Source organism: Leptonotus elevatus, chromosome 8, assembly GCF_054856555.1.
Source record: "Leptonotus elevatus isolate MCC_2025b chromosome 8, RoL_Lele_1.0, whole genome shotgun sequence".
In the NCBI taxonomy this organism is placed as follows: Eukaryota; Metazoa; Chordata; class Actinopteri; order Syngnathiformes; family Syngnathidae; genus Leptonotus; species Leptonotus elevatus.
Window position 1 is genome coordinate 462,994 of NC_141246.1, and position 12,270 is coordinate 475,263.

At 50.8% G+C, this 12,270-nt stretch overlaps 1 protein-coding gene across 1 annotated transcript; it reads left to right on the forward strand.

Moving 5' to 3' along the window:
• Positions 1–518: 518 nt before the first annotated feature.
• LOC147169083 (macrophage mannose receptor 1-like) lies at positions 519–10,997 on the forward strand. The gene is made up of 25 exons (XM_086082344.1): positions 519–807; positions 1,689–1,897; positions 1,968–2,077; positions 2,560–2,657; positions 2,738–2,800; positions 2,905–3,060; positions 4,326–4,423; positions 5,487–5,610; positions 5,678–5,716; positions 5,790–5,957; positions 6,772–6,891; positions 6,963–7,070; positions 7,147–7,179; positions 7,238–7,387; positions 7,488–7,631; positions 7,701–7,835; positions 7,910–8,070; positions 8,153–8,276; positions 8,347–8,404; positions 9,117–9,183; positions 9,248–9,381; positions 9,451–9,494; positions 9,563–9,736; positions 10,315–10,469; positions 10,552–10,997. The coding sequence occupies exons 1-25, from the start codon at positions 741–743 to the stop codon at positions 10,639–10,641; spliced, it is 2,829 nt and encodes a 942-aa protein (XP_085938470.1). The 5' UTR covers positions 519–740; the 3' UTR covers positions 10,642–10,997.
• The last annotated feature ends 1,273 nt before the right edge of the window (positions 10,998–12,270 follow it).

Sequence of the window (12,270 nt, forward strand, 5' to 3'; positions counted from 1 at the left end):
AGTTTTAAAACATTTCCATTCACAATAAATAGTCGGTGATTTATGCGCCGCAGCGTCGTAAGAGTTACGGTGATCACGTGATATGCGAGGAGGAGAAAGCAGTGAGCTGGCTGTCCGCATTGCCAAACTAAATGAGGGCACTTCATATTAAGCCACTATATAGAGAACGAGGGGGGGGGGGGGGGGGTTAGGGAACAAGGGGGGACATTCGGACGCAGCCTCCGTGTGTTATTCAGAGTTCCCTCGTAACGTTATGGCGTCCTATTCGCCCAATTGACAAGAACGAGCATGCATCCGGGCATTTCTGCTATTTTGGCAACGCGGTGCCACGCAAATGCTTCCTTGACAAGGTGTGAACAAACGTCGTCGTCGTGCCCGAGTGGCGAGGAAAGCTGTAGAAAAAAATGCCTGCTTTCTTGACTGCTTTGTCTTTGTGGCTTGAAAGTTGCTGCGTCAAGCACGACGTCCGTCACACGCCCCCTTGTGGCATATTCCCGTCGTGGCCACTTTGGTCTTTGTTACGTTGATGCTTGTTTTGGTCATGAGCTGAAGCCGCTTAGACGAATCACGTGACCTCGTTTTGAAAGGCGAAACGTGGAAGAATGACGTCACGTGCCCTTTGCCACACGTGCGCCGCTCGCGACTGAACGCTGCGCGACGTCACGTCAGTCCGTCCGTCACTTGAGTTGAGCTGTCGACTTGTCGGGATCTCGGCGTGGTGCAATTTGTCCACCTTCGGGATGAGGGCTCCGCTTACCGCGCTCGTCCTATCGTCGCTCTTGAGCATCGCAAGGGTGTTTTGCGCAGGTGAGCGAATTCAGATTCACTGGGAGGGAAAATGGCCAAGTCGAGGTTTGGTTCGCCCAAAAGGCGACGTACTTGTTGAGCTCTTGTCGAATTGACACTTTAGAGCTGTGCTTTCCTTCTCCGGCTTCTTCACATTGCGTGTGCTTTTGTACTCATCTGGAAGTTTCGGACGGCAGACATTAAGCGGCCCTTGATTGGCAAATGGCGAGCAGAGAATCCATTCGTGCACATCAGAGGCATGAATCCTGATGGATAGAAGCAGACCAACAAAAAAGTGCTTTCATCGGTGGCAAAATGATGTCATAAACGACAAAACAAAAAAAACTTACACACAGGCATCGCAATGTTCCAGTAAATGAAGTGTTCGAAGTAGCGAAAGACTGCAACATTGATATTCATCATCAGATGACTCAAGTCAGGGTTTGGTCTTGTAATCTCTTGCATGTGTGAATAAAAGAACTTGCCTAACATCAACGACACATAGACAACAAGGTGACGGATGATTTTCACCAAAAAGACAAACTTGAATATGTTTGGATGCTGCCAGCTCATCACGTGACAAGAAGGCCGAGCGGGCCTGCAGCCAATCGCAGAGAGAGAAAACGCAACAAAGCTGTCGTTGCTGTCGCCATGTGAAACTTTCAATTAGAGTAAGTGAACCGGCAGCTCCCCCTACTGGCGAAACACAAAATTACAGGTCGACAAAAAGCCTGCATGGACGTCCATTGATGTCCAGTGCGTCCAAATGGTTTGCTTTGCTTGTCCTCGGGCTCCGTCTCGCTTTGGTTGATGTCCGCATTTTTGTCTGGTGACGATTTGGTCAGCAACCGTGAACGAAAAATGTGCCGTTGCGTCAGACTGAAGGCCAAACGTGTCCTCAGGCGGGTCGACATGCGACAAGGCCGACGGGTGGCGCCGTCACGGCTCCAGCTGCTACAAGAAGATGGAGGCCCCCAACGGATGGCTGGGGGCCCGACACCACTGCCTGTGGGAGTGCGGCGACCTGGTCTCCATCGCCTCGGAGGAGGAGAACGACTTTGTGGCGGAGCAAATGGGAGGCGAGCCGTTCTGGATCGGACTTTCCAATCTGGTGAGACGTTAGCGCCGGCGCCCGTTGGCCGCTCGCCGCCGCGCCATTGACAACTGCAGACTTTCCGCAGAATTGTGACCAGCGTCGGTGTCAGTATGAGGCGGGAAAACAGATCCTGACTTGGTCTGACACCCGCCGGACGGCGACCTACACCGACTGGGCCCAAGGTCAAGATGGATGGTAAGAAGGTCACGTTTGCATCCTTTCCATTGTCAAGCAGGAACCAGGTGGACATTTTGGAACCTCTCTCCAAATTGGGTGAGGGGGGGGGGGAGGCTTTTGTTGACTTCATCAAAAAGGAGCGAAAATCGTCCCGTTCCGTTTCATACTCTCGTTAACAAAAGTGGAACAAAATGTTAAACTAAAACTCATTTTTGACGTCTACAGTCGTCAATGGCAGTGAATGAGTTAATTTAGCCCAAGACATGCTAATGACACGAAGATCCTTGCCATCATTTTTCTGTCAATTCTTTATTTGTTAAAAAATGATTTGTATTTATTTTTCAAATGTTGAGGCAAATCATTTCTCGTTTCGTGCAATTGAACATCGGCTTGACCTCTCGGTTTTCAGACTGCTTGACGACTAACAATCGGTATCGGCCTTGAAAAAAAACATGGCTCTGTCAGCAGTTTGACGGAATGTCCCACCTTTCTCCCGACAGCTCCACAGGGGAGTCCTGCGTGTACGTCAACCGAGGCAATTGGACTCGCGGCCCGTGCGTATCGCCGTGGTCGTACATGTGCGAGCGGGCGCCGGACGGTAAGCCTGCGCGCGCGCGCGCGTCCGTCGTCATGGTGACGTTGAAAGGAGACAAACGCAATGGGGTCGTCTTCCCGCAGGCTGCCTGGACGGACGGACGTCTTCCTGCAAACGCTATGGTTACCATTACAATGGAGTGGAGAGTGCGTCGCAGCCACGCTTGTGTTTGCGCACGTTGCGCACGTCGCAGCCGCGTTTGTTTTTGCGCACGTTGCGTTTCCTCATCAACGTTTGTTTGTGGCTTCAGCTTTCTCCTGCAATCCTGGCAACTTGCTGTACGGGGACTTTTGCTATCACATCGAGTATAGGAAGAAAAACTGGTGGGTCGCCGAGGAGGTCTGCCAAACACTGGAAGGTCACCTGGCCAGCGTCCACTCAGAGGACGAGGTGAAATTCTTGCTTGGTGAGCGCCAGGGTTCTTACGGTTTGGGGGGAAAAAATTATTCCTTTTTAGTTCGTTTGTTTTAATTCGTTTCCAGGGGGGTTCTGTTAGTTTGAGCTATTTCATAAATGCTTACTTTTAGTTTAAGTTAGTTTTAGTATTAGTTGTTGTTTTTTTATTTAATTGTTATTATTTTTTAATGTGTATTACTTGTGCGCAGAGGTGGCAAATCCAGGTCCAGAACGTAAAAAACTTTGTCACAGTTTGGCTTCAAACCCAGGTGCTAGCTAGCTAGCTAACTAGCAGGTAAATGAACACCATGGAAGCTAGCCAGGGAGATAGCTAGCTAGCTTTAGCTAGCTAGCACCTGGGTTTGAAGCCAAACTGTGACCTGGATTTGCCACCTCTGCTTGTGCGCAATATTTAATGAACACCATGGGAAAATGAAAAAGTAACTTATTTCTTAGCTAGCGTTGCATTTCGTAGGTGCTTTTCTATTGGTTGCTGCGAGATGACGTCACTTCTTCTGTGTGACACTTTCGTATTCCGGTGAAATAAATCGACTTCAAATCATCTCTAAAAGGTGCATTAACTTAATTCACCAAAGACTAATTATAGTTAGTTTTGTAAACATAAAATGTAGTTTCAGTTCATTTTTGCTTTTCATTTTTCTGTTTTTGTGAACTAAAATAACGTTCAGTGACGATGCCAGCAAATTTCCCGCAATGCTTCACAACAGCCGACGTTTGCGAGTGTTGGCAAATTTGCGCTCACGTCGACGTTCACTCGAGTTTGAAAATAATTTTTATCAACGCATGTCAAAAATTAATTGGAACTATTTCTATTAGTTAAAAAAAAATTCTCCACTTTTGTTAAGAGTATGAAAATTGAGAAATTTAGAACAGATATAAAATGTGTGATTAATTGTGAGATAACTAGAGAAGTCATGCGATTTACTCATTTACTACTAACATTTCATTAAAAAAAAAAAATAATTCGGTTGTCAAGACGATTACATTTTTTAATTGTAATTAATCGGAAGACTTCATTAATTAACTCACGACTAATCACAAATGTTATATCTGTTCTAAATGTACAATTCAAACAAATGGGTCAATTGGAGCAAGTTTGACATCAACCGTCAACAAAATGGCCGTCTGTCATTGACGGATTGACGAACCTTCCGTCAATATTGACAGAATGTCCACCAATTTTGCAAAACCCCGCGTGCCGTCCCTCACCCGAGCGGGATGCCGACTTGAAGCTCTCGTTGTGATTTCCTGCAGCTCACGTGTCACCGGCAAGTGACGAAAGCGGCTTTTGGCTGGGACTCGCCAACAACATCAACAAGCTCCGGTGGACGGACAGAACGCCGGTCGACACGGTAACGCCTCATTACGCCATAATGAATGCTAGTTTTAAGTAACTAGTCATTTCTCGCGATAGTCTACGTACTTGAATGCGTGACTTTGAAAAAAATCAACTTCTGCAACTTGTTCAACGGCATAACGTCAATCTTGAGTGAAAGCAAAAGCAGACAATGGCCACTAGGCGGCAGAAGTGAGTCACGTGGCGGCCACCGTCTGCAACGTCATGCATGGATTGCACGTGAAACGAAATGAACGGTTTCCAAATAACGAACACGCCCTCCTGCCAGCGCAACACAACAATCAACGCTACTTTACAGCCCTAAGAGGAACGAAGGGAAACAATGTACATCTTCAACTCGGAAGCATTTTGGGACGAGGTCCTTATCGGCCAATCATCCGGGTGTGGTGACGTCACATTTTCGGCACGTGTACGTGAAGGGAGGTCCCTGAATTTTGAAGTTATTTTTAGCAACACAGTATAGTTACAATGTCTGCTCAAAAATATATACTTTTAACAAACTTCGTCAAGTCATCAGTAAAGTAATTACTACTTTTTCAAAGTAACTATGGCAACACATGTACAGTAAGTTCAAAGTTTACAGCAAGCTAAAGTTATAGTTTGTCAAAATGAAGGGATCCTCCCCTCGATTTTAGCATTAGCACGAGGCTACTCGGCTAGCGATGTTTTGAAAACAAAGCATGCTTTGTCTTTAAATGTACAGTGGATGTCATTCTTATTGTTGTCATTAAACAGCTTAAAGGACGCTTAAGGACAACAAAATAACATACGCTACACATTTGCTAGTTGCTAATGCTACGCAAGCAAAATGGTGCATTCGGGGTACTTTCACAGCGTGGGAAACTTTTAAGGCCGATGTTTGAAGGCCAATCATCGGCTGATTAATAGGCGGTCGGGCCTTAAAAATAAACATATTACAAGTGAGACTAAAGAAGTCATTTTGCCTTTTTTTTAAAAAAAAAAATGTAATTAAGAGGAAAAGTTGTACTTTGACATGAACGGTCGAAAAGCGTCCATTGAAGGCAACGCGATGAAGTGGCGTCCACTGTCATCCACAGGGCGCCATCGCGTGGGAGGAGGGACACGGGCCGACAACTTGGCAACACTGCGCAGTCCTGCTTCCTTCGGGAAAACTTCGCGACACGTCTTGTCACAGCGAGACGTCGTTCATCTGTAAAAAAGGTCTGAAAGTCACGAGCTTGACTTTTGCACTTTGCGCTCTCATCACTTCGCTCTGGCGTCCTCGCAGCCAGGGTCCCGGGGCCTCTCCATGTCCTCGAGCCGCCAGGTGGGCGCCCCGCGGGCGACGCGCGCTCTCTCCCGTCACACGAGCCCTCAAGTGACCCGAGTCTCGCTCGCAGGCTGCGGCGCAAAGTGCGGCTGCTGCTGGCTGGAAAACCGCGCCAGCGACTTCTGCTACCTCGTCAACACGTTCGGCAAGACCTGGCAGGAGGCGCGAGACGACTGCGTGCGGCACCGAGGCGACCTGCTCAGCATCACCGACTCGCACGAACAGGCCTTCATTCAAGGTAGTCCGTCCGTCCGTCCGTCCGTCCGTCCGTCCGTCCGTCCGTCCGTCCGTTCGCTCGAGATCAGAAGTGTTGCAAAGGTATCGTGATCGGGTGCTCAATACAAAATCCATCCCAAAGAAGGTGAGGCAGACCCACGGGGGCCACAGCGCCACTCGGACTACCCCCCCCCCCCCCCCACCCCACCCACCGCCTCCCTTGGGACATGGACAAAGTTCTGCCAGAGACGGGAGGCTTCATCTGACTCTGCCAGATGTTCCCAGCCGACCCTCATCATTGTTTTGGGTCCGCCAGATGGGATCTTCCGTCGTTGCCCACCAGGTGGCGACGCAGCACCAGGTGGTGACGGACTGATAGCTCCGCCCATCTCTTCACCCGAGCGTCCAAGACCTGCGGCCGCATGTCCGATGACACGACCGCAGGGTCGATCTTCGAACCGCAGCCCGGGCTGACCTGCGCCAACCCGGGTTCTGATCTTGATCCTTCCCAATCGCGCCCTTCCAGCGTTGAAGTCCCCCAGCAGGACGATGACGTCCTCGGCAGAGTCCAGAAGCCCTCCGAGGACCCCCGAGTCGGGTGGCTTTTAAGTGCACAAACAACATTGCCTTTTGGGACCTGGCCCGGCCGGACCCCGGGCCAGCGGGCGCTCGCCACGGGGCCCCGCCTCCCGGATAACGTTGTCCGTTGTTTTCGTATGTCATTAAAGGAGTTTGAGTGTTCGCCGCGGGTTTTGACCGTCTTTGCTTGGACACGGCAAAAAACGTCAGTATTTTCCTGGTTTCAAGCTTTCAAAGCATTTTTTTTTGATCCAAAGGTCTCTACGCGTATTTGCGGCCCGCCGACTCTCTGTGGTTGGGCGCCAACGTCACCAACGCTGAGGACGGCGGCAAGTGGATTGACGGATCCCTGTTCAGTTACGTCCACTTGGACGCAGGTCAGTCTAAACGCCGCGGTCAACGGCGGGGCAGGACGGAGGAGCGCCGAACGTCTGCCGTCTCCTTCCAGGGGACGCCACGCAGGGACGCTGCCTCAGCATCCTCGCCGCCAGCGGCCGCTGGAAATTGGACGACTGCCAGAAGAAGAACGGCTACATCTGCAAGCGACGAGGAGGCGGTCAGACGCGACGCTCGGCCGAGGTTCGAAAGCCTCGTCCCGGTGTTGACGTCCGTCTTTGGCTTTTGTCTCACAGGAAAGAGTCCAGAAGCTCCACGTCCTCATGGCGGTAAGTCCTGGAACGGGGACTTGAAAAGGGAGAACGTGACGAGGTGGTCCTCCGGCAGGTTTCACGGAGCGCCTCGTCTGCCAGAACTCGCCCCGGGACTTCCTGTCGTGTCAGCGCGAGGATCGGGATGGCGGCGTCATCCGCATCCACTCGGCCTTCTACGGACGGAGGAGCGCCGACGTTTGTCCCACCGATGAAGGATCCGACGGTAAGATGCGAGAATCCGCAATTTGGGTTTTCTCGTGTGAACCCGGCGCCGTCGCGAACCCGACGCCATCTTGGTCCACGCGGCGTGGCGTGACTTTCAGGGAGCTGCGCGGTGGAAGGCGTCCTCGCGCACTTCAGGAAAAAGTGCGACAACCGCCAAAAGTGCCACATTTGGCCTTTGAAGGACGCGTCCTGTCCGTCCGTCTCCAAATATCTCCAGATGGTCTACAGCTGCGAGCCCAAAGGTGCGCTTGGCGTCCGCTCGGCCGCTCCAGAAACAACGCCGGGCGTGAACCACCTTTTGCTGTCCTCAGTGTGCCTCGATACTCTGGGCGTGGCCAACGGGAGCGTCGCCAGCTGGCAGCTGACCGCCTCCTCCTCCGTCAGCAACTTCACGCCCAAGAAGGCCCGCCTGGACGGGAAGTCCTGCTGGAAGCCGGCACGAGACGGTACGTAGAACACGAGGGCGAGCCGTCGGCGTGGCGTGACGCGGCGGCGCCGTCGTCCTCCTGCGTGATGTCAGGCGCCGGCAGCTGGATCCAGGTGAACCTCGGTCACATGAGGACGGTGACGGGAGTCCAGACCGAGGGCTGTTCCGGCGCCGCCGACCGCTTGCGGAGCTTCAAGCTGGAGATGAAGCTGAGCGCCGATGGGAGAAACTGGACTTCGCACCCGAACGGGCGGGTGAGCGGGCGGCCGGTCTCGCGCTTCGTCGTCCTCCGCCGCGTCGGCGTGGAGAAAAAACACGCAGATGTTGTGTTTGTAGTTTGTGGGCGGGGGGACGCGCGTGTTTGGCGCACCCGTGTCCGCCCGCTACGTCCGCATCGTGCCGCTGGACGGCGGCCGGAATGCCGGCCTTCGCTTTGACGTCTTAGGATGCCCGCTTGCCGGTGAGCAAGGCGAGACGTCGGTCGCTGTGGTTGCTGGGAAAAAAATAACGGCTCACTTTGTGTGCGACAGACGCGACGATGACCTGCGGCAGGAAGTTCAACAGCCTGCGCGTCGACAACCCGACCACGTGAGTCGCACTTGCGGGGTTTCATGTTCGTTTTCGTTTGGTTTTGAGTTTCTGACTTTTACATTGAGTTACTTTTCATTCGTTTTCGCGGTGGTTTGTTTTTATGAGTTATTTAAAAAATGCTTAGTTTTAGTTTCGTTTCAGTATTTTCGTATTCCTTGTGGGCGGAGTTGGCAAATGCAGGTCCAGAAAGTCGAAACAGTTTGGCTTTAACCCCAGATGTTATGCTAGCTAGCTGGCTAGCTAGCATAACACCTGAGGCTAAAGCCAAACTGTGACAGGGTTTTGACTTTCGGGACTTGGATTTGCAACCTCTGCTTGTGCGCAATATTTAATAAACAAATGTTAAAATGAAAATAGAAACTCATTTCTTAGCTCGCGTTGCATTTGTTGTGGCCTCGGAGCGACGTCATCTGAAGGTGCGTTCCTATTGGCTGCTGCAGGATGACGTCACTTCCGTGTGACTTTCAAACGTATTCCGGTGAAATAAAAAATCGTCCCCAAAGGCTCACGTAGGAAATGAATGAGACTAAAACGAAGGACATTTTTGCTATCATGACTTTGTTTTGTGAACATAAAATGTCGTTTCAATTAGTTTATTTAGTTCGTTTTTTCTTTGTTATTTTTGGCGAACCAAAATAACCTCGCACTCGACGCGTTTGACGACGACGACCTCCTGTCGACGACCGGCCGACCTTTCGAGTCTTCGCAGGTTCCGCTGCCCGGCAGGATGCGCCGATTGCGGCCACAAAGTCTTCGGAACGTTGATTTACGACGAGGTACGCCATCGCACGAGCCGCCGGTTGAATTGTCGCCGCTGACCGCCATTTCCTGCGAGCGCAGGACTCCAGCGTGTGCGCGGCCGCAATTCACGCCGGCGTGATCGTCAACGAGGTGGGCGGAGACGTTACTGTGATGAACGCTCCGGAACGGAATTCCTACGTCGGCTCCACCAGGAACGCCATCGCCTCCAGACGGCGAGTGGGCAACGTTCGCCGCCAAGTCCCGCGCAGACGCCCGACTGATTGTCGCTTTGCTCCCCGCAGATATGACGACGCGACGGCTTCGGCGTTCACGTTCGCCGACGGAGGCGAGTTTGCAAACCTTCGCGTTATGCTTTGGATGACGACTAAAGCCGCTCGCCGTTCTCTCCCGCAGAGCCGAGATGCTCGGGACCGGACTGGGCGGAGTTTGCCGGCTTCTGCTACAAACCCTTTGAGGACAAAAAGACGTGGGCGGACGCCCAATACGCCTGCAGGGACCTCGGCGCCGAGCTGGTGTCCATCCGCTCCGAGGTGGAGCAGGCCTGGGTCCAAAAGCTTCCCACGTCGGGTGCGTGTCGTAGGACGGGCGCAAAAGAAATGGTGTCTTGCGGAGAAGGTAGAAGAGCGCCTGGCAAAGCGGGACCGTTTGCCTTGATGACATTTGGATCAGAAGCTCAAGGTGCCATGCGGTCCATTTGAGGTCCATTTGAGGTCCGACGGCCGCTTGGCGCGACCTGCGAGCGGTCGCTGGCTCGCGAGCGCGGCTAAACGTGATTGGGAGCAAAACGTTGTCGATGCGCCGTCGACTAAAGATGGCCTCCGCGGCAGCCAAAACGGCGCACTTCTCATTCCCGTGACCACGAGGGGACAATGATGGCGGTGCTAATGCTAAGCTAGCGCTCACGAGGGCAAAGCGGCCAAATGCAGAATATTGAAGCCAGTTGTGCCTTTTCTAATATCAGCTGCAGTATTTTGTACGACGACGTGCTAACGTCACGTTCGTGACGACGTGACGACGCTCTTCCGAAATAACGACATTTCGATATGGCGAGGGTGAAGGCGCGCAACCGGTACCGTGATGAGAATGTTGCCACATCTGCAAAGCGGATGATGACAGATGTGTTCCCGTCCGTCCGTCCTCCGCAGACGCCAGCCACACGTGGACCGGACTCAGCGACCGGGTTGACCGCGGCCGATTCTTGTGGTCAGACCGCCAAATCGTCACCTTCACCAACTGGGCCCCGGGAGAACCCGAGCACCGCGTGGGCCTCCACAAGGACTGCGTGGCCATGTTGCAAAAGGTGCGTGGCGTGCCGGCAGCAGCATTTGGAAGAACTCGCGCACCGACGATCGGCTGGAATCGTCTTCTGCTTTGTCTTTCAGACGGGAAGATGGAAGCAGATGAAGTGCGCGCAAGTCAACCGCTTCCTGTGCAAGATGCCCAAAGCGCATCGTGCAGTGAAGGACAGATGAAGGACAGATGAAGGACAGATGAAGGACAGATGAAGGACAGATGAAGCCTCAACACTTTCCATCCAACAGCTTCCCAAAACGCGTCAGGCTTCATGTGCACACAGCACCCTCTGCTGGCCAAATTCTTTATTGTCATTTTATTGTCTTTTCTTCATTAAGTGTCCGCATGCAAAACAAATGCAACCAAAACAGCAAAATTGAGTCAACCTGGCGCGTTTCGGACCCGTTGAAAGTTGAAGGCTCACGTTGTATTTCAGCAGTTCTTATTTGAATGGCGGCCAGGGTTCGTGGCACGTTTTGATACGATTGTATTGCATTCAAATTTGTATTTAAAATAAAAATATATCCAAAGAGAACCGGAAGGTTGGCTATCGAACTTCCACGGTGACGTATTATCAAAGATGTGAGCTGTCAATCCAATTGTTTCCAATTTTTTAGGTAAATGTACTGAAAGTGTGCAAAACATGCGACGCGTGTCCGTTTCCGTCTGTTGTTGTTTTGCGAATATCGAGAGGAGATTTAAAAGAAGAACCGGAAGCAACTGCGCCATGCGATGACCTTGGGCCGACTGCGGACGTTCCGACAAAACCTCCGTGATGGCGCTTCTTCAGTCTGCTCTGCTTCGGCACGTACTTCGCCATCTTTTCGATTGCAAGGTTATTTTAGTTGACGCAAACTTACGAAATAAACTCAAATCCCTAAAAAATTGTGTTAACGAAAATGCTACATATGCATAATTATAGCAAAACATGTCCTTTGTTTTAGTCTTTGGGAATTAATTGAGTACATGAACCTTTGGGGATGATTTCAAATGTGATTTTAGGAAATTTAACCGGAATAAGGACATTTGAAAGTGTCACAAAGATGTGACGTCATCTGACAGCAGCCAATAGGAAAGCAACTTCAGATGACGTCGCTCCGAGGCGACAACGAAGCGAACGTTAGCTGAGAAATGAGTTGCTTTTCTCTTGATTTTCTCATGTTTATTAAATGCTGCTGCGCACAAACACAGGCGGCAAATCCAGGTCACCGTTTTTCAAACCCAGGTGCTAGCTAGCTAGCATCAATGGCTAAAGTCAAACTCGGGCAGGGTTTTTACCACAAATCATACACACACAAAAAAAAAAAAATTTTTAAAAAACAAACTAGACAAAACCACCCTGAAAATACAAACTAAATTTAAAACTAAAGATCTTTCCCTCCCCCTTTTATGTGAAGCACCTTGAAAGCATGAAATGTGCTCTGCAAATTAAGATTTGATTGATTACAAATTGATATTTTTAAAATGAATCATTAAAAAAACAGTTTGAGAAATGCAGTGCATTTATTGAACTATTTTACATATTTATTGTAAAGTGTTTGAATTGTGAGGGGAAAAAAACGTGATATCTCGTGAGTCAATTGGTGTCAAATCATCGCACACCTTCCTCAAATAACGGCCCGTCATGTTTTGAAAAACACGGTTTGGCCTCAAACGTCTCGTCAGGATGACACGCCGGCTAAAATCACTTTTAGCTTAAAAATGAAAAATATTGAGCTGCATTCGGTTGACTTTGTGTTTTCTGGGCCGTTGTTTTCGGAAGGTGACGAGATGGCGGCGAGTAAATGCTCAAGTCAGAAAAGACAAAA